The 22,156-nt window shown below is 37.0% G+C and overlaps 1 protein-coding gene across 3 annotated transcripts in view; it reads right to left on the bottom strand.

Moving 5' to 3' along the window:
- TLK2 (tousled-like kinase 2) overlaps positions 1–22,156 on the bottom strand; it is a 96,518-nt gene that overhangs the window by 64,253 nt on the left and 10,109 nt on the right. Inside the window, exons 2-6 of one of the 3 annotated variants that reach the window (XM_008588912.1) lie at positions 16,503–16,574; positions 15,538–15,607; positions 15,027–15,070; positions 14,204–14,299; positions 3,722–3,889 (exon numbers count right to left, since the gene is read on the bottom strand). In XM_008588912.1, the coding sequence (XP_008587134.1) occupies positions 3,722–3,805 (84 nt within the window). In that variant the 5' untranslated portion in view covers positions 3,806–3,889; positions 14,204–14,299; positions 15,027–15,070; positions 15,538–15,607; positions 16,503–16,574. Of the gene's footprint in view, positions 1–3,721; positions 3,890–14,203; positions 14,300–15,026; positions 15,071–15,537; positions 15,608–16,502; positions 16,575–22,156 lie in introns of those variants that run through there. The other 2 variants (XM_008588911.1, XM_008588914.1) reach the window with 2 other exon arrangements.

The following is a 22,156-nucleotide window of genomic DNA, read 5'->3' as shown; positions in this document are numbered from 1 at the left end:
GGGGGGGGGGGGGGGGGGGGGGGGAGTCAGACAAAGAACTGCATTATAGCACTTCAGCTGGTGATAAAACTAAGGAGAAAAACAAAGCAAGGCATAAGAGCTAGATATCAGGTGGGGGGTGGGGCAGGGAGGAGTTGCTATCTTATATAGTGCGGTCAGGGTAGATCTCTCTAACACAGTAAATTTAAGCAGAGACCAGAGAGAACTGAGGGAGTAGGTCATGCATTATCTTTGGGAAGAACGTTAAGACAAAGGCAACAGCAAGTGCGAAGCCCCTGAGGTGACAGCATGACTGGTAGTAGTTGAGGAAACAAGGTAGCCAGTATGGATGGAACCTAGTGAGGAAGGGAGAGAGTAGGAGATGTCAGAGTGGGAGTAAACAAACCACGCAGGGCCATTTTAAGGACTTTCGAACAGGGAATGGCATGACTGGATATATGTTTCAACAGAATCACTCCGTTTTTTTGAGAACAGACTAAAAGGAAACGGAAGTAGAAGCAAGGAGTCTAGTTAGGAGGCCATACTCTCAGTGGAAGACAAGGGTTTAGACTATAGTGGCAGTAATGAAGAGAATTAGAAGTAGTAGTATTCTGAACCTATTTTGAAGGTGAAATCAGTAAGATTTTTACTGATGGATTTGGCTTTAGGGTATAATACAAAAAGAGACAAGAATGACTCCAAAGTTTTTAGTCTGAAACAATTAGGAGAGAGTTGACAATTATTGAGATGTGGAAGGCTGTATGAGAAATGGATTTTGGGTGGGGAAACTGAATAAAGAATTCAGCTGTGGACATGTTAGATTTGATATGCTTGTTAGACATACAGAGATGACTGGAGGCAACTGACCACATGAGTCTTGAATTCAGGACAGAGCTCTGGGCTAGAGATATAAATTTGGAAGTCCTCTACTTATGAGTGATAGGTTTTAATTAAGTAGAAAATGAAAGTACATAAAGGAGTCTGAAGACTGAGCACTAGGACACTCCAATGTTTAGAGATGCGCAAGTATGGAAAAACCATAAGAATGGAGCTCAAGTGAAGAGCAAATGCTGGGAGAAGAAGAGAATTATCAATTGTGGCTAATGAATCATGTTGGATATGAGTTCTGAGAACTGATCACTGGATTTAGCAATGCAGAAGTCATATCCTTTGGAACACTGATGGCAGGAAACTGCTTCTAGATTTTTGCAATTACAAATAATACCTCAATAAACATCTTTGTGTGGTTTTACAGGAAGAGAATTTCTGGACCCGAGGATAAGTAAACTTAACATTGAGATACATTACCAACTTTTTCACATGGCTGCACCAATTTATAGACAGTATAAAACTACATGTCTCTAAACTGTCTTCTACACTGAAAATTATCAAACATATTAATCCTTGCCAGTGTGATAGGCCAAAAATGTTATCTTGTTTTATTTTGCATTTCTTTCTTTCTTTCTTTTTTTTTTTAAAAGATGACCGGTAAGGGGATCTTAACCCTTGACTTGGTGTTGTCAGCACCACGCTCAGCCAGTGAGTGAACCGGCCATCCCTATATGGGATCCGAACCCGGGGCCTTGGTGTTATCAGCACCGCACTCTTCCAAGTGAGCCACGGGCCGGCCCTATTTTGCATTTCTTAATGACAAAAGTCAAGCATTTTTTCATGCTATTAGCCATTTGTCTTTTTTTCCCCTTATACCTTTGCCTATTTTTCTAGAAAACTGTTTGTCTTTATCTACTGACTCATAACATTTGTTACATATTAATGATAACCCTTTGACTTTTTTTCTTTCTTTTTATTACTAAGTTTATATCCTGATGGAGCCGTTGAGAAGCAAAGAGAAACAAAACTGACCAAAGCATTTAGGCCTTTGGTTTTTATACCGTTTCTACATTCTTTCTTCAGATATGATCATTTTGTTACTCCTCTCTGCCACCTCTCCTCCACGTGAGAACAATCTGGCTACAGCATCTGAGATTCCCCTGACAGCCTGCGCATACTAGCTAAAAGAACTGAGTAAGTGGTCCTTCACATGCACCAATCCCAAGCCTGCATGCTCATACCTTTCATGGAAGGTTTACACTAGGGGAACAAGTTCTTACTGATCAATATCCTGTGTATTTACGTATGTACCCATCACATAGTGGGCATTCAGTAAGTATTTGTGGAATAAACAAAGGGAAGTCCACTGGAGTAAAAAAGAGGCAGTTTTCATGGCTATAAAAGTACAAATAATGCCCTGATTATCCAAGATTTGGGCTGGGAAAGTTATATCTAGGATGAAGACTTAACAAAAATCAGTGAATAATAAACACAATGACACACATACTACAAAGAACTACTGCATTCTCATAGAGACTGTTCCATACTGCGTACTAACCACATTATTATACTGGACAATTCTCCCATTTTTAAATTATGTATGTTTTCTCTGTCACCCAGGGATAGAACTATATACTGTCTTCACACAAGAAATTTCCCCATTCCTTTGATGATTAAAAAATTCTGTAAATTTTTAAAAAGTCTTATTATCTCATTCTTGAGGGAAAGCCACAGTAACTATAGGAAAGTATGCCAAATAATACAACAATGGTTTCCTAACTGGCTAAATTTTATTATTTTTATTTCATTTCCTTCAGATACCCGCCATTTTCATTGCCGTTTTGAGCACAGTTGCACGTTGGTTAATGACTCATAGAATACACAGAGCAAATGAAGAGGTAACTTAGATTATAACTGGAAAAAATGAATCACTAAGAAAGGAAAAATTTGGATCAGTGATGGCTTTAATTCTAACAATGCAAGAATAGGGAAATGGGTCTTTCTCTTACTTTATACCACATCCTTAGCAACAAATAGGTACCTGACAGGGACAGAAACCAAGAAGAATAACAACTTTTGATTCAAATTGCATTATAATTTGGCAAATTAAAATGGGGTCAAATTTTCAGAATACTCCAACTCTTGTTCTTCAAAGAAGGAGAAAGAAGCAAGCTGAAAGGAGCCAAATATTCCTGGAAAAAATAATTGTACCAGCACTTCAAGGGAATGAAAAGGCGAGCATGTAGGTAGTCCAAATACCACACAGGGGGAAATGACCAGTAAGCTTGATGTAGAATGCCTGCCTATGTGCTAAAATTGTACTGACTTGAATATTAATTTGCTTAAGTGAAGGCTGGAGTTTGGAGATTTTATTTTTCATTAAGCAAGTATTTTGATTGTAACAGAATCTGATCTGTATCTTCTTTACCTCTTCATCAATCTAAGATTATACTTTCAAAGCTCAGACTTTGACAAAACACTCTCTCTCAGGAGCTTGAACCAAGGGGGACTGAGTAAAAGGACAATACCTTTAAAACTGATATAGGGGGCCGGCCCGGTGGCGCACTGCTACAGTGCGCCGCTTGGGAGCATGGGGGCGCTCCCGCCGAGGGTTCGGATCCCACCTACAGACTGGTTCCCGCTCACTGGCTGAGCGAGGTGCGGGCGCAACACCGAGGGTTGCGATCCCATTGCCGGACACAAAAAAAGACAAAAAAAAGGAAAAAAAGTGCGGGCGCAACACCGAGGGTTGCGATCCCATTGCCGGACACGAAAAAAGACAAAAAAAAAGGAAAAAAAAAACTGATATAGAATTTGAAATGACAGCATCTCTCTACCAAAATAATATAACTTCTTCAAGGAGTTTCAGGGCAATGACAATTAACCAAATAAATATAGCCTTCATACTCACTGAGACAAAAGTAAAGCAGAGACCAGCTCCCCTTTGTGCCAGCTGCTCCGTGTCAAGCCGAGGTTTTGCTAGCATCACTGACATGAGGGTTGGCAGAGCAGATTGCTCCTCTGATGCCTCCTTAGCAGTGCTACCATCTAAACCATAAAGGGGTTGCTCCACTCGCCGCTGGAAAACATTAAAGAAAACATACAAATTACATGAGAAAGATAATGATACCACCAAAACATGCAACAGGTTAAAACACAGTTATCAAATATAAGATGAATGATTAAAAAAAAAAACCTCTGTGAAAACAATTACAGAGAACATAACAATATTATCACTGGATTATAACCTATCTACAAACCTGAGTTAAGGTCTTACTCAAATTCCTTGAAATTATGTTTTAATGGTTCTAATTTACAGATTATTTATAGAGTTCAACAAATCAACTTTATAATACTCTCAGTCCCACATAGGAAACATTATTTTTATCCTATAGATAAATGAAAATTAAGACATTTGTGCCATAACTTTATAAGTAGAACTTATTTCACTCTCAATTCTATTTTCCCTATACTATACTTAGATGCAAAAATATAAAATATATGCAAGCAAAACAAGTTCCACAGTATACTAAAAGAATAATGTACCATAATTATGTATGGTTTATTCCAGAAACGTAAGAATGGTTCAACATCAGCAAATCTAATAATGTAACTCATTACATTAATATTCGGGGGAAAAAGTTATGATTATTACCTTTGGATGCCAAAAAGGATTTGTGCATTGTTGAGCAACTCATTTTTTTTTTTTTAAAAGATGAGCAGTAAGGGGATCTTAACCCTTGACTTGGTGTTGTCAGCACCACACTCTCCAAAGTGAGCCAACCGGCCATCCCTATATAGGGATCCGAATCTGTGGCCTTGGTGTTATCAACACCACACTCTCCCAAGTGAGCCACGGGCCGGCCCTTGAACAACTCTTAAAAAACTGGAAGTATCCATCTTTAACACAATAAAGAATTAAAAAAAAAAAAATCAACATAAACTATCATAATCATGGGTAACACATTAATACATTTAATATTACTGTAAAAGTTTTAGCCAATGTAATAAGGAAAAAAAATATGAGGTATAAACATGAGAAAAGATTAAAGATTAAAAAGTGTCATTTTTGGATGATATAACTATTCACAAAGGAAACTCAGAAAATCAACTGAAAACTACTATAACACATAAGAGAGTTCAGTGAGATGGCCAAATACAAAACAAATACACAAAAATTAATAGCTTCCCCATATACCAACAACAATTGATTATAATAGAGCAAGTAATGGGAGAAAAAGCAGATTCAAAATAACAACAAAATGTATAAAATACTTGGAAGACAACTTAAGAAATATGCAGGATACATGTGCAGAAAAACTATACAGCTTCATGGACAAATATAAAAGATGGCCTAAATTAAATGGCGATACCATGCTCTTGGATTCAAATTGTGCAGATATCAAATTTCTGATAGTGTTTTTTTAAATTTTGTTTTTGGCCTTCCTACCCCCAGTAGGGAGTGGTGTGGTGGTAAGATGGTCATCTAGGTTCTCTCTCACTCTTTTCTGGGGAGTTGTTTCTCTGAAATCTCACAAATTAATTCTTAGGTTTACTAGGGAAGATAATAAAAATTAGCCACATAATTTTTGATAAAGAATATCAGGGAAACCTGACTAGATATCAAAACATATTACAAAACTATATTAACTAAAACAATATAATACAGGTACAGGAGCAGACAGATTGACCAGTGGCACAGAATAGAGAATTCAGAAATAGACCCATATATAACGGATACGTAATATGGATACATAATTTGTGATTAAAGCATATTTCAGGGCCGGCCCGGTGGCGCACTGGGTAGAGCGCCGCTTGGGAAGCGCGGCGGCGCTCCCACCCGAGGGTTCGGATCCCACATACAGACCGGTTCCCGGTCACTGGCTGAGCGAGGCGCGGGAGCAGCGCTGAGGGTTGCGATCCCGTTGCCGGTCCCCAGCGCCGCTTGGGAAGCGCGGCGGCGCTCCCACCCGAGGGTTCGGATCCCACATACAGACCGGTTCCCGGTCACTGGCTGAGCGAGGCGCGGGAGCAGCGCTGAGGGTTGCGATCCCGTTGCCGGTCCCCAGTCCGGTACGGGGGCAACACTGAGGGTTGCGATCCGTTGCCGGACACGGAAAAAGACAAAAGACAAAAAAAAAAAAAAAAAGCATATTTCAAATTAATGGGAACTTATTTAAAAGATAGTAGGATATTCATGTAAGTATTAGAAAAAAGGGGGAAAGTAGATTCCTACCTTATATATAAAAACTATAAGAAGAAAACATAAACAAATGCTTTTAGAACTTTCTACTGGCAAAAGACTTTTTAAACATGACATTAAAAATATAAACCATACAGAAACATCTAAGAATAACACAAAACCCATAAGTCATAAAGGAGTAACACTGATAAATTTCACGATTTCAAATATTTTTTTACATCTGAGTGATAAAAGTCACCATAAAGTTAAAAGACAAGAATACAAACAGGCAAAAATATTTACAATATCAATGACAATGAGTAACAATCTTCATAAATAATGTGTTCCTACCCATCAGTCAGAAAAAACAAATATTCTAATAGAGAAATAAGCAAAAGACCTAAACAAGGATTAAAAGAGAAATCCAAAAGGTCATTAAACAAAAATGTTTAATATCATTAGTGAAGAAATGCAAGTTAAAACAAGGTATTTTTCTTACCAGCACAGATTATTACAATGATTAATGTAATGATTTGTAATAGTGTAAGATACTGATCTTTACAACCATTTAATCAGTTTTATTTTTGTAGATCAGTGACCTAAGTTATTTTGCTGTTCCGTTTTTATAAATCAAATGAAATTATAAAAGGATTCTGACAGTATTTTGTACATACATATATATGTTGTCCAAATAACAATAAATGATAAAAAAATTTCAATATTAGGATGTGCAGAAATTGGCACTCAAGATGCTAATAATTCTAGCAATTTATGTGATAACATTTCTAAATGAACATACTCTTTGACTTGGGAATTACAGTTTGGCTATTTATCTAAAGAAAAGATGCATAAGTACAGAAATATGTACAAGGACATTTATTACAGCACTATTTATAGATTACAAATGTTTATAGGATATTGGTTAAATAAATTAATACAAATGAAATAAGGAAATCTATTATATAAATATTCTTGTATAAATCCAAAAAAGGCCTAGAAATACTTTCCTACTGCACTGTTTAATAACAGTTCTTTTGGAGGAAACTCTATTTTACCACTTCTGAATTCTCAAACTTTCATAATCAGCATGTACCCCTTCAGTAGGAAAAACTATCTAACATTTTCATTTCAGAAAATAAAAGTAAAATAAACTAACCAAAATGATCCTGACAAAGGAATTTAGTTTTTGAATCTATGAGTCCTCCTACCCCACCAAATGTAACAGTTTAAATTCAGGCTCTAGAACACTTTTGATAGTCATTCATCACAATATATTCTCACTACATAGGAGAATGTATCTCTGAAGCTGCAATACTAAAACTAATCAGTCTGCCATATATTCAATAAATATCTGCCAAGGGCTGAAAGATTTAAAAACATTTCTGGAAATACAGCAGGCTAGGATGTTTGAAACAACCTTCCCTTGGAAAACCACTATAAAAGCAGGATGAAATATGAAAAAAGACATTAAAAGCACTGAAAATTTGATAAAATATTAATGATCTGCCAGGGCAAAAATCTAAGGGAAATTAAGACCATAAGACAGGCAAAAGAGGCACCAAAGTCACATATGGCCTAAGGGCACCTACAGACCTTGAATTTCCACTTCCAGGGCATGATTGTGTCAAGCAGATAGTCACAACCCAAACCCACCCAGGGCAGAAGGTTCAATACAAAAGCCTTCCCACTTCAAGCTGGGCCTCCAAAGGGCTACACTCTCAGGGAAAGGGTAAACCAGAAGAAAATTTCCCCTACCCTGGGGGGGCTGCAAAGAAGTTGCCTTGGCAGTGCAGGGGTTGGGGTTCCCTGTGAAATGTTAACACAGTCCAAATTAATATTTCCTGGTGACTGAAACAAACAAACAAAATAAACAAACCAAACATACAAAACACAAACCATAAATTTAGCAGTTTATAGTAGTATCAGAGAGGTAAAAATGTCTAGGTACGTGGAAGAAGTGAATAAAAATTGTCCCTGGAAAAACACATCTTCATCCTAGCTCTCAAAGAAACCTCACAAATAATTTTTCAAGAACAATGAGAAGCAAGTAGTTAAAAAATGAAGCATAAAAGAAACAAAACCATGAACAACAACTTAGAAAAACAAGAGACAGAAACAGGTTCACAAAAATCTCAGATATCAGAATTATCAAAGATAAAACAACCATGTCTACTAGATTTAACAAAATAGACAGGTGTGAAAATATCTACAGGAAACACAGAATTTTCTTTAAAAGCAGTAACGAAAATTAAGAATTCAATGGAGTTAACAGCAAATTAGAGACAATAAAACAGAGAAACTGGGAACTGAAAGACAAGAAGAAATTATCTACAATAAAGACAAAAAGAATATACGAAAAAGAAGCCAAGAAGCGTGGTGATAAATTGAGATGGTCTAACATATGGTTAATTAGAATTTCATAAGAGGAGGAAAAGAAGAGCATGGCACAGATAATATCTGAAGAGACAATGGCTAATCATTATCCAGAATTGGTAAAAGACACCAACCCACAGATTCCAGAAGCCCAATGAATAACAAGTAAGAGAAATAAAAAGATGCATCATAGTGAAACTTTGGGAACACCACAGATAAAGATTTTTAAAGCAGCCAGGGAAAAAGAGTAGATAGAAACAACAAGTAAATGATTTCTTAATAGTAACAATGGGAGCCAGAAGATGGTAATGATATACTACTCAGTTGTGTTGAGGAAAAAAAAAAATCTAGAACTATACATAGCAAAAATACGTTTACAGAAAAAAGATAAAATAAAGTTGTTTCAGTGAACAAAAACCTAGAGAGTTAACCCCCAGCAGATATATATTAAAAGAATACTAAAGGAATAATTCAGGCAGAAGAAAAGTGACCCCAGATATGTAAGATGCAAAAAGAAAGAGGTACATACATAGATAAATCTAAATGAACACTGACAGCATAAAATAAAGTTTTATGAGACTTAAAAGGGGGGGGGGGCAAAATTAAAACATATGCCACCACCACCAAGTCAACAGCAGGGTAAATAGTGTTCTGAGATCATCATTTCATTTGGAAGAAGGGTAAAGATACTATTGACATCAAACTTTGGCATATTAACAATGCACATGACAATTTTTAAGAGAAAAACCAAAGGGGGCCTACTGAGTAGTAGAGGTGGAAAATATGAAATGATTAAACAAACAAACAAAAAAATCAATCTGAACGAAAGCAAGAAATGAAAGAAAAAGGAACATAAAACAGGCAGGATAGACAGAAAACACATTAAAAGATGATGTATCTTGCATAGCCTCCTAACTCCAAGGTCATGGATTCAGATCCCCGTACTGGCCAGCCACCAAAAACAAAAAAAAAAGATGATATATCTAAACCTAATATAATGATAATTACATTCAATGTAAACAGGTTAAGTGTGAAATTAAAAGAAAGATTTTAGATATAGTAAAGAAAAAAATCCAACTATTTGCCAGGGATACACAGGAAATGATACACAAGAATGAAAAGTCGACAGTCTAAGGAATGAAAATATTTATACTACACAATGGTTTGAATATATTAAATATCAAATAAGCTACATTTAAAGCAAAGAGCTTTAAATAGATGAAGGGGGTCACTTAATACATAAAGCAAAACTTAATACAAATATATGAAAAACAGACAATTCCCATAATCATAGTGAGAGACATAAATATACCTTTCTTAGTAACTTATAAAACAAACAGCCAAAAATCAAAATATAGAAGATTTAAACATTGTGATTAAAAAAATTGACTTAATGGCAAAACTAAACTATTTTATTCAGGGATGCAAACACAGATGGTTAAACTATGAGGAAAAGCAAATGGAGGGCTGGCCAATTAGCTCAGTTGGCTAGAGTGCAGTGTTAGAGGGTCAAGGGTTCGGATCCCTGCACCAGCCAACTGACCAAAAAAAACCCCAAAAAACAAAAAGAAAAGCACATGATTACCACAAAAACTAGAAGAGTGATTACCTCTAAGATAATGAGAGGGTTGTGATCAGGGAAGAGTACACAAGTGTCCAGGGTGCTAGAAATAGTTTGCTTCTTGTATGTAATGATTAAATGAAGTTAACTTTACAATGATTTTCTGGAAACTTTTTTGTAAAGGGCCAGATAGAAATATTTTAGGCTTTTCAGGTCCCATCTGTCTTTGTCATACATTCTTATTTCTACAACTCTTTAAAAATCATTCCAGGGCGGGCCGGCCCGGTGGCGCACTGCTGCAGTGCGCCGCGGCGCTCCCGCCGAGGGTTCGGATCCCACATACAGACCGGCCGCTCACTGGCTGAGCGAGGAGCGGGGGCAACACTGAGGGTTGCGATCCCGTAGCCGGTCCCGGTCCGGTACGGGCGCCTGAGGGTTGCGATCCGTTGCCGGTCACGAAAAAAAAAAAAGACAAAAAGACAAAAAAAAAGAAAAAAAATCATTCCAGGGCTAGCCAGTTGGCTACGTTAGAGCGCAGCCTTATAACCCTAAGGTCATGGGGAAATCATTCTTAGCTTGCCAGCTATGGGCTGTAGTTTGCACTCCTGCATGAAAATGTTCATGTTTTATGTACTTTAACAAAAAATACAAAAGAATCACTTACATGTAAAAGGGCAAAAATAATTCTTTATCCATCTATTCCTCCAACAAATAGTTTTGAGCACTCATTGTTGTGCTAGAGACTGAAAACTGAACAAGATATTATCTCTTCTGTGTCAAGCGGGGGAAATCAGTTAAAATAATTACATCTTTGCACTGGCCAGTTGGCTCAGTTGATTAGAGTATAGCCAAGGTCAACAGTTCAGATCCCTGTAACAGCCAGCCACACAAACACACACACAAAAACCCAATAATAATTATACCTTTTTGTAATAAGTACTGTGAGAGAGGGAGACAGCAGTAAACAAAGTCCCTGCTCTCATGGGATTAACATTTTAGTGAGAGAAGAACAATGAATTAATTACATAGTTAAAAATTAAGGGCTGAGCCCGTGGTGCACTCGGGAGAGTGCGGCGCTGGGAGCACAGCAGCGCTCCCACCACGGGTTCAGATCCTATATAGGGATGACCGGTGCGCTCACAGCGCTCACTGGCTGAGCGCAGTGCGGCCGGTCTCAAAAAGGACAAAAAGATAAATAAATAAAATAAAATAAAATATATGCATTACTAAATGAAAAAGTATTAAAACTATATACCACATACCAATGACAATGAGTAATTTACAACAAACACAACAATATGGACAAATTTCACCAAAGTAATGTTGAACAAAAGGAGCTAGACACAAGAGTACATACTTTATGATTCCTTTTACACAAAGCAAAAACAGAAAAAACTAATCTATGCTGTTAAAAGTCAGGATACTGGCTATTACTGGTGGCAGGGAGGTGGCTAATAACTGGAAGGGAGCACAAGGGGGACTTCTGTGGGGCTGGTAATACTTTTGTTTCTTGTGCTGGTACAGTCTGTGAAAATTCATTAAACTGTAGACACATGTACTCTTCCATATGTATTAATATGAATCAAATAAAATTTTAAGTATGTATCAAAACTTATATATGCCAGGTGATAATAACTAAGAATTAAAGCAGGATTAGGGTGAGTGACAAGGTGTGAGGGACTGCTATTTTAGAGAAGTTAGCGAGGGAAGACTGCTCTGCTAATGTCATTTTGAGCAACAACCTGATGAAGAGGTTGCTGATATCTGAGAAAAGAATGTTTCTGGAAGAGGGAATAGCAAGTACAAAGGCCCAGAAGCAAAAGACTGCTTCACGGGTGTTCAAGGAACTTCAGATAAGCCAGCATGGCTGCAGCGTCACAAGGGAAAAGAACAGTTGCAGATGTCAGTGTCAGGCGGATGAGGGAAGCACAGATCACGTAGACAAAAACAGAGACACTACTTTAGAGGCTAATGCAGGGAGCCATAAGAACAGAAAAGTGGTCAGATTTTAATATATTTTAAAGGAAAAATGGGAAAATCTGAGGGATTTGATTTGGGGTAGGAGGTTATGACCTAAAAAACTGGATGGGCTAAAATGTAACTTATCAAGACAAGGCAGACTACAGGAAGAGCAGTTTGTTGTGGTTGTTTTGGTAGTGAAAGAGGAGCAAGAGTTCTTTTTTGGACATGTTAAAGTTCAAGCTGTGCATTAGATATATAAGAGGAAATGTCAAGTAAAGAGTTGAACATATAATGATCAGGGAGACTAGAACCCAAGTGAAGGTCTGACAAGTTCATTCATCCCAAAAGGCAGATATGGGTACTGATGCATGCATTTTGGCAAATCTGGTGTAGGAGCATGTATAAGTTCTGTTCTGATTGTTTTTATTCTCTCAGTAAAATAAAAAAAAGCAAGGCCATCATTTGAATTAATAGAAGTGTTGCTGGAGGTTTGCAGATGACAAAAATATGAAATATTCATTGAGGAAAGCGAACTAACTAGAAATATAATAGGACTGGCAGGCAGCTATAGGTTCACATGAGGTTAGTGGTCATGAACGTAAAGTGAGACCAATCAGTTTGCACATGTGTTTTCTTCCAACCACACTGAGCTTCTTAGAGGCAAGGGAAAGGTGGAGAATTAGATTTAACCAGGGCTGAGAGTTTTTCAGGCAAATATGATGGAGAGAGTAGGGAAAGGGAATTGAGGAGTATACACAAATCAGTGATTATGAAGCACAGAATCCAAGTAGGAAGGATAAGGAACTTTTCACTGCAACAGAAAAGGGAAGTTAAGGTTTGGTTTCTATTTCAATACCTAACATATACTTTGATTTGCATGATTATGAGGCCCAGTCACAATCATACAGCTGGCAGAAATGTCTACAGATCATTGAGTACATCTCTTGTCTTCAGGTAAGATTCAACCTAAACTGACACATGATAGATAGGTAGCCGCACTATTAAAAACCAAAAGAAAAAGGGATTTCAGGCAGAAAAGAGTGATAGACAACATTAACAAATTCTATAAAACACATATGCCCCAATAGATAATCTGTGATCTCATTTAATATTTTTTAAACTTTGGTTCAAAATTGAGAAAAATAGAGACAACAGTTACCTAACAAACCTCAATCTACCCAAGCAGATCTGTACATCAAACATTTCTAACATTTTAAAATATGGCTAAGAAGACGTATTAATATCAAAATTTTTGAGCTGTTTTCATAAGTGCTTTAGTAATTACGATCATCCTAATGAATGCATGTTTTTATGAGATAGTAGAGGGGGAGAAAATGCATTTTAAAACATGTTAACAATACAGAAGCCTAAATCACTTAGGAAAAAAGGAGTATTATCCAACTCTACCGAAGCAAAGAAAAACAACTTTCCTAAACAGAGATCTAGGATGAAAACTCCTAGTCTCACAGACCCCATCTCCCAAGATCCCACTTAAGGCAATACCTAAGTCATTAATGGACAGAGTATACTTAAGTACAGAGGTCTTGTATGGTATCAACAAATTACCCAAAGGAACTGGAGAAGATTAACACAAAATCCTATATTGGCTAGCTCAGGATCTCAACCTCGGCACTACTGACATTTTAGACCAGAAAATTCTTTGTTGTGGGGGGCTGTCCTAAGATTGTAGGATGTTTACCAGCATCCCTGGCCTCTTCACAACAGAAGCTTATGGCACCATCCCCTGACCCCTAGTCGTGACAACCCAAAATGACTCTAGATATTAACAAATGTCCTCCAAGGGGCAAAACTGCCCCTGGTTGAGAACCACCTAACTTGGGTATAATATTTTTAAGATCTTCAGATCTCATTTATAGGCTGGAAACAAACCTATCTAAAATCTATATAGCATTAGCTTTTCTACTATTTTACTGAATAAGCCCTGGGATAACTCAAATACCACAAACTGATCAAATTTTAAAAGGAGAAAAATAAAAATTTTAGTTATAGAAACACATAAGTTTGGCAAAGATAAAAATCAAATTTCAGGACTGGAATCATTTCCTTGACAGACCACTAAGCTGCTGGCTTAAAGGTATTTTATTATACTAAAAAAATAGGGATCAGCTCTTGTAAAAAGTTAATTTACTGTTAGAGATTTGAATCTAAATAAGTGATTCATAGGTAAAACTATAAACATTTCTCCCTAAGGCCTCATTTCCCATGAGAAATTAATGGAAGAGAAACTTTGCTTGAGTGTTCCTGGGCTCTTGTCTCCTACAACAGGTGTCAAATTTCTTCAGGTGAATGCTTACCGGTAAGGGATTGGATAAGGAATGTTGCGGTGAGGATCGTGCAACTGGTGGAACACTTCTGCCAGGGCTGGTTCCTGGCCCGCTTCCCCCAGCAAACTGGCCAACAGGGAAAAATGGATACGAATAATTCAAAACAGTACTATGATTCATATCAGGAGAGTAAAAGATATAATACACAAACAGGTCTTAATTATATTTGGCCCCTTTAACTCAATACATTTTATTCTGGAGAGAAAATGCCACATAAGTGAAATTTTGCTCTTTTCAAAAAGATTTTAAAGAAGGAGCTCCAGCGGAAATGTATCAAGATATAAAGAAAACATGGCTAGAAAGCAGAAGGTACACATGGTTCTCAAAAAACATGAGAGAAGAATGTTTTCCCTTCTTGTCTCAAAATACACAAAGCAGAAATACAGTGGTGCAGGAGATGTTAGTGCCTTCTTTAGCAACCACTAACGATGGGTCACTGAGCTCACTACATGTTCCACTGGACTAAAGGGAAGAGGACAAATGAAGAGTCCCAGTCATTCCACCTCAATCCTTGTAAAACACGAAACCTGGTCTAGCCAAGAGAAAAATCACCTCATTTGTGAATTCTTATATCATCACAGACAAGACACATAATAGACAATTTAAATTTAGGAAGTCAGCAGCAATTTTCTTTTATTGAAAGATGAGGCAGCATTAGATTGATGAAGACAGTGAAGAAGGAGAGAAGAGCACAGTAAAGGCAAAATCTTGCATTCTAAAGCCTTAAATGAACATAAGCATTTAGGTTTAAAAAAAAATTACTATAGATTTTCCCCCCCCAAATTTAACTTACCTCAAAGTAATCACTAATTTTATGTCCCCTAGGAGTGCCTTTCCCTGAAAATGAAATCAAAGTAAGTACAGTTTTTCCAATACACATGTAAACTATCATTCACTAAAACATACTGTGTATTCAATAACTGCATACATTGCTATAAACTCAAGTGTCAGCTTTATTTTTAACAAATTATACCCTAAACAGATTGTTTCCTCCATATAAGACTGTCCAAGCAGTGAAAAGAATTTTTCATAGCTTGTTTGCCTTTAAAATTTAATAAAGAAAAATTTTCTTCCTTTGATAAATATGCTAAGAAAATGTATGGCATAATTGTGAATCAAAATAAAACTAATCTATAATCCACACCCCAATATAAGAGAACAGAGAATTTAAAAAAACTAATCAGAACTAGCGATGATTTCTTTTCATACAAAACTTTAAATGAACTTGTCATTTTGAAAGCATTTTCCTCAAAAAGAAAAAAATAATCTATAGATTTTTAAAAAATAGGAATAATGCAAAAAACCTTGGCTAGTTTCATATGGTTCAGCTTTTCTTTTCCGATTTCGCTGGTCATTCTGCTTTTTCTCAGGAGTCTGTTAAATACCACATATGTCACAATTAACATTCTGGTAAATTTTTCATGTTAGAAAAAATAGAGAGTATGTATAAAATATCAAATATATAAAGAGATGTATCTGACACATACAAATCCTGAATCACTGTCCTAATCTTAGAACAGAGTACGAGAGTACAGGGTCTAGAACTAAACCATCTACACAATTTTTGGCAGACTGCTTAAAATATCAGAGCTTCGATTTATTCATCTGTAAATCAGAGTTGCTACAAAGATTAAATAAGATATTTTGTAAAGCACAGATGTAGTACAGATGTCTACCATAGAGTAGGCTCTGAGACAACTGCTGTTACAATATTTCTACTTTAAAAGATTTTAAAACCAATCCCTTTTTTCCGAAAAGGTAAGGTCTGCATAATCTAATTTACTGAATATTTTATCTAAGTGCAAAGTAGGTGGTTGCAGACTTAGACCCACATCTTTGCAGCTAGGTTATTTGCCTAATGAAAAAAATCTTCCATTCAAGCAGGAGGAAAAAAAGAAAAAATAAACCTTCAAATTCTGTTACTAAAGTCAGCCAGTGTCGCACTCTGTTGAAGTACAGACAAGTGTTAAACTTCAAGAGCACTAAACTAATTCAGCTAAAACCGCAAATTTCTGCCCTTTACTGATGGCGACTACACAAAAATTTAAAAGAGAGAGAGAGAGAAAAAAGAGAAGACCCATGCATGATTATAATAATAAAACTCATTAGGGCTACCTCATAGCTGTACAGATGCAAACCGCACACAACTCAAAGGGGAGCCAGTCCACAGACTACAGCAGTGTCCCTGGAGTTATGCAATGCTACATCTTTTAACCCAGACTGAGAGTGTGGGAATATGGAAAGTCCTGCAACAGATGTAGCTTCTTACCTCTACTTCTTTATCACTCAAGGACCCCACGCTGCACAAGCTCTGGTTGGAAGATTCACTATTGAGTGGCCCCTAGAAAGAAAAAAAAATGAATCAAAAGAAATTTTAATTTCAGATGACTGCAAAACTGAGGAAGAAGCCTGCTAATTTTGATGTCTAAGTCAGGTCAGAGAAGCCAAGTGTTAACCGCAACACCTCCAACCCAATTTGAAAAGACATGAATCAAAAGAAATTTTAATTTCAGATGACTGCAAAACTGAGGAAGAAGCCTGCTAATTTTGATTTCTAAGTCAGGTCAGAGAAGCCAAGTGTTAACCGCAACACCTCCAACCCAATTTGAAAAGACCTCAACTACAGTACTGCACCCTCCATGTTAAAATTCTCTAGCTACTATTATTTTTATTTCCTTTATAAACTCTGTACTCATGCAGATTTTCCCTTCTACAATACTTCCACACGTACAGAATTCATTCTTTAAGGAAAATAAGCATGGGAAATCAATTCTCCTGGCCTCTTGTATCATAAAACCAATATCTGAAAGTTGAGTATGTTAAGGGTTCCTTTGAAGGGTGCTCAGGGAACATAATGAAGGAAATGCTTTTCTGAGTCATGCTTTATAGAGGCATGAATGCTAGCTTTAAAAAGTTCTAAGAGATCGCCTTTTGGTATAACAGCATGAGAAGTTCCACTAGTCTGATCCTTAGAAAAAGGGTGAAAATTACAAAAAGATAAGCATTCAAAGCCTCTGGAAATGGTCCTAAGGGCAAACAGCAAATGAAGAAACATCTATTCAATAAAATCTATAAAAATGCAGTCAGAAAGGTGAAAGTCTGTGGTGTTTGACCCAAGACCACTCCCCCCCAACCCCCCATCTCAGCTAGGCTCTACATGCTGCAGCTAGGGTACACAGGACTCCCTCTTTCCCAAGATCCAAGCCTAAGTACTTTCTTCCTAGGAGGAGCATAACGCAGCACTTCTCATCCTGCCCCCAAGTCCCCTGATGTTGAGACTAAGTTCCAGGCAAGCACTATCAAAGGCAGGGGCTCCCTTCTTCTGTCCAACCCCTACTTGTGGACCAGAGGCTCTACTGTAGGCACAGCACACTGAGAATACCAGGGACCTAATGGCCCTTTTGCCCGGCTCATGAGATGGGGCTCCGCGACAGGAGAGACAAGCCAAGAGTACTTCAGGCTGCTGACCCCCCTCCCCTCCCAGCACTCAGCTCCCAGAGCTGGGGTATCACTCAGAAAAGTTTGCCATTGTCCTCACCCCTCCCTCCAGAACCCTGGCTCAGATATTTTGTCCAAGAGAAAAAGCAGGAACACACAGTATCCCAAAGGACTCATTTGCAATAGAGTGTGAGAGGGTGTTCTCAGGAACAGTGGAGGTTGTGGTAAAAGGAACTGGAAGGAAATTTGTGGATGTAATGAAGGTACAGCCTAGACTGCAGGCTGGCTAGTTTGCAGGAAAGAACTGGGGCATAAGACAGTTGGGAGGAGCCCTCCTAGGGTCAGAACAAATAGCTAACAAAGACCTCAGAAATTCTTCCTTCACAGGAGCCACAATTTGATTGGATTAGTTTATAGAGGAATTTACAGCTAGGAGCATTGTTGAAAACAGTGGAGCAACAGCAAAGTTTAACAGGTGGGTATGGTCAGGGAAAGAGAGGAAGAAAGCCCTACCAGCACTACAGTCATCCCTGAGGAACAACATCAGAGGCTTAAGGCTAGTGGTGAGGATGGGGAGGCAGGGTAGAATAGACTTTACAAAAATAATCCAGCTAGTCACTAAACAACAACAAAAGAGCAAATAACAATAACAAGCCCCAGAAGGTAGGAGAAGTCAGTACCCAGAACTGCTACAATATATCATCTAAAATATCCAGTTTCGAATAAAAAAAAATCACAAAACATGAAAAAAATAGAAAAGTATGATCCATACACCAAAAAAAAAAAAAAAAAAAATCAGGCAACAGAAACTAAACTGCCTATGAGAGTGACCAGATGTTGGATTTAACAGAAAAATATTTCAAAACAGCCATTATGAATATGTCTACAGAGCCAAAGGAAACCAAGCTTAAAGAAATAAGGAAAGGTATGGATAACAATGCTGTATATCAAGTACAGACTATATCAATAGAGACACAGAAATTAAAAAAAAAAAAAAAAGAACCAAATGGAAATTTCAGAGTTGAAAAGTACAATAAGTGAGACAAGGACAACAGAAACACCTCAGTGGGTGGAGAACAGAATAATAGAGTAGAACTGGCAGAAGTAAATAATTAGCAAACTTGAAGAAAGAATGACAGACTAAGTAAACGGATTAACAGAGAGAAAATAGAATGAAGAAAAATGAACTGAGCCTCAGAGAAATAATTGCGGCACAAGAAGAGAGTGAGAAAGGAACAAAGAAAATATCTGAAGAAATAATGGCTGAAAACGTCTCAAATTTATTGAAAAACAACATATACATCCAGGAAGCTCAATGAACACCAAATAGGATAAACACAAAGAGACCCACAAATGGATGCAGCAAAGGAAAAAATGCTCAAAGGCAGAGACAAGGAGTAAACTTTGAAAGCAGCAAGAGAAAAACAACCCATCACTTACAAAGAAACTCAGGTAAGATTAACAGCTGACTTCTCAGCAAAAACAATGTAGGTGAGAAGGCAGTTGGATAACACTGAAAGTGCTCAAAGAAAAAAATGTCAACCAAGAATCTTATATTGAGCGAAGCACTCTTCCAAAACTGAAGGAAAAATAAAGATTTCCTCAGGTTAAAAAAGAGAGAGAGAAATTTTCTCAACCTGATAAATGGCATCTATGAAAAACCCACAACAACGATACTAATGGAGAAAGACTGAATGCATTTCCCCTGGGATGAGGAACAAGACAAGGATGGCCACTCTTACTACTTCTACTCGACATTGTCCTGAAAGATCTAGCCAGGGTAGTTAGGCAATAAAAGGTATCCAGATTAGAAAGGAAGATGTAAAACTATCCCAATTCACAGATGACATGATCTTGCTTATAGAAAAACTCACAAAGGATCCACTAAATAATGTTAGAATATTCTAACAATATTTAATAATTGTTAATAATAATAAATAAAATTTGTTAATAATAATAATAAAATAATTATTGTTACAACTAAGTTCAGCAAAGTTGCAGGATACAAGATCAATATATAAAAATCAATTTTATTTCTATATACTTGCAATAAACAATACAAGAATGAAATTAAGAAAACAATTCCATACATATTAGCATCAAAAAGAATAAAATATTTAGAAATAAATTTAACAAAAGAAGTGCAAAACACTCTGGAAACTACAAGGAAAAAAAGTTTGGGGCCGGCCCGGTGGCGCACTGCTACAGTGCGCCGCTTGGGAGCGCAGCGGTGCTCCTGCCGAGGGTTCGGATCCCACATACAGACCGGTTCCCGCTCACTGGCTGAGCGAGGTGCAGGCGCAACACCGAGGGTTGCGATCCCATTGCCGGTCCCGGTCTGGTACGGGCACGACACTGAGGGTTGCGATCCGTTGCCAGACACGAAAAAAGGAAAAAAAAAAAAAGTTTGAAAGAAATAAAAAATCTAAATAAATGAAAACATCCTATGTTCATGGATCAGAGACTTAACATTGCTTAACAATATAGGATTCTTGGTTGGCAATACTCCTCTAACTGATCTACAGATTCAATGGAATTCCAGAATCACAGCTAACTTCTTTGTAAAAATTGACAAGCTAATTCTAAAATTCATATGGAACTGCAAGGGATCAGAATAGGCAAAACAATACTGAAAAAGAACAAAGTAAGAGGGCTTACACTCTCTGTCTTTAAGAATGACTTATTACAAAGCAATAATCAAGACAGTACAGTACTGGCATAAGGACAGAGCAATGGAAAATTACTGAGTCCAGAGATTATTGACAAATGCTCCAATACCATTCAATGATGGAAAGAACAATCTTTTCAGCAAAAGGTGCCAGGTCAACTGGGTGGCAAAAGGCAGAACAATGAAGATGGACCTTTAAAGGGCTAGAACTATAACATGCTTAGAAGAAAACATGTGAGCAAATCTTTATGATCTTGAATTGGACAAAGGATTCATAGATATACCAAAAGTACCAACAACAAAATAAAAAACAGGCAAATTGAACTTACTAAAAATTAAAAACTTTTGTGATTAAAAGAACATACATAAATATAATAAAAAGACAACCCACGAAATAAGAGAAAATATTTGCAAATCTATACATCTGATAAGGGACTTGTATGCAGTAATAAAGTAACAATTTGATAACAAAGAGAGCACGCCCATTTGAAAAATGGGCAAAGGATCTGAGTAAACATTTCTCAAAAGACAATACAAAAATGGCCAATAAGTACATGAAAAGATGTTCAACATCATGAACCATCAGGGAAATACAAATCAAAACAATAATGAAATATCACTTCACATCCACTAGGATGGCTAGAATCAAAAAGTCAGACAAGAAATGTTGGCAAAAGTGTGGAGAAATTGGAATCCTCATACACTGCTGCTGGGAATGTAAAATGGTACAGCCACTTTTGGAAACAGTCAGGCAGTTAGTTCCTCAAACAATTAAACATAGAGTTATTATATGACCCCAAAATTCCACTCTTAGCTACATACCTAAGAGAAATGAAACTATGTGCACACATAAACATGGACACAAATGTACATTAAAGCATTATTTACAAAAGCCAAAAGTTTGAAATAACCTAAATGTCCTTCAGCTAATAAATGGATAAACAAAATGGGGCATAGCCATATAATGGAATATTACTGGGGCATAAAAATGAATCAAGTACTAATACATTCTACAACACAGATGAACCCTGAAAACATTTTGCTAAAGTGAAAGAAGTCAGTCACAATAGACCACATATCAAATAATTCCATTCATATGAAAACCCAGAATACGGTATAAAGCCAGTTAGATAGGAAGATGTTCTATTTCAGAGTAGGATGACTAGAGTCAACAACATTGTATTGTATATTTCAAAATAGTGAGGAGGTTTTTGAATGCTTTCATCACAAAGTATAAATGTTTAAGATGATAGATATGCTAATTACCTTAATTTGATCATTACACAATGTACACATGTATCTAAATACCATGTTGTACCCCATAGATACATACAATTATTATGTGTCAATCATAATTTTTTTAAGAATCCGGAATAGAGAAATCTAGGACACACAAAATCCAACCAACCTAACCTAAATTAGTGGTTGGGAGTTAGGGGGGCAGAGAGAAAGGGTGCGGACATGGGGATGATGGCTAATAGGTATGGGGTTTCTTTTTGAGGTGATGAAAATGTTCTAAAACTGTGTTGATGATTGTACATACCTATGAATATGCTAAAAACTAGTGAATTGCACGCTTCAAATAGGTGAATTGTATAGTATGTGAATTATACCTATAAAGCTGTTAAAAAAAAAAAGTTACTAGGCTTAGTCTCAGAAATAATTTACATTCCTATTAGGCATATTAAGTATTTCTTTCACTATACCCTTAAAGCACTATTTTAAAATTGTAATTAGTTAGGGCCGGCCCGGTGGCGCACTGCTACAGTGCGCCGCTTGGGAGCGCGGCGGCGCTCCCACCGAGGGTTCGGCTCCCA

The sequence above is a fragment of the Galeopterus variegatus genome, unplaced genomic scaffold, assembly GCF_000696425.1.
Source record: "Galeopterus variegatus unplaced genomic scaffold, G_variegatus-3.0.2 Scaffold5101, whole genome shotgun sequence".
Lineage (NCBI taxonomy): Eukaryota > Metazoa > Chordata > Mammalia > Dermoptera > Cynocephalidae > Galeopterus > Galeopterus variegatus.
The sequence above is the reverse complement of the archived record's forward strand: the minus strand, read 5'-3'. Positions and strand labels throughout refer to the sequence as shown.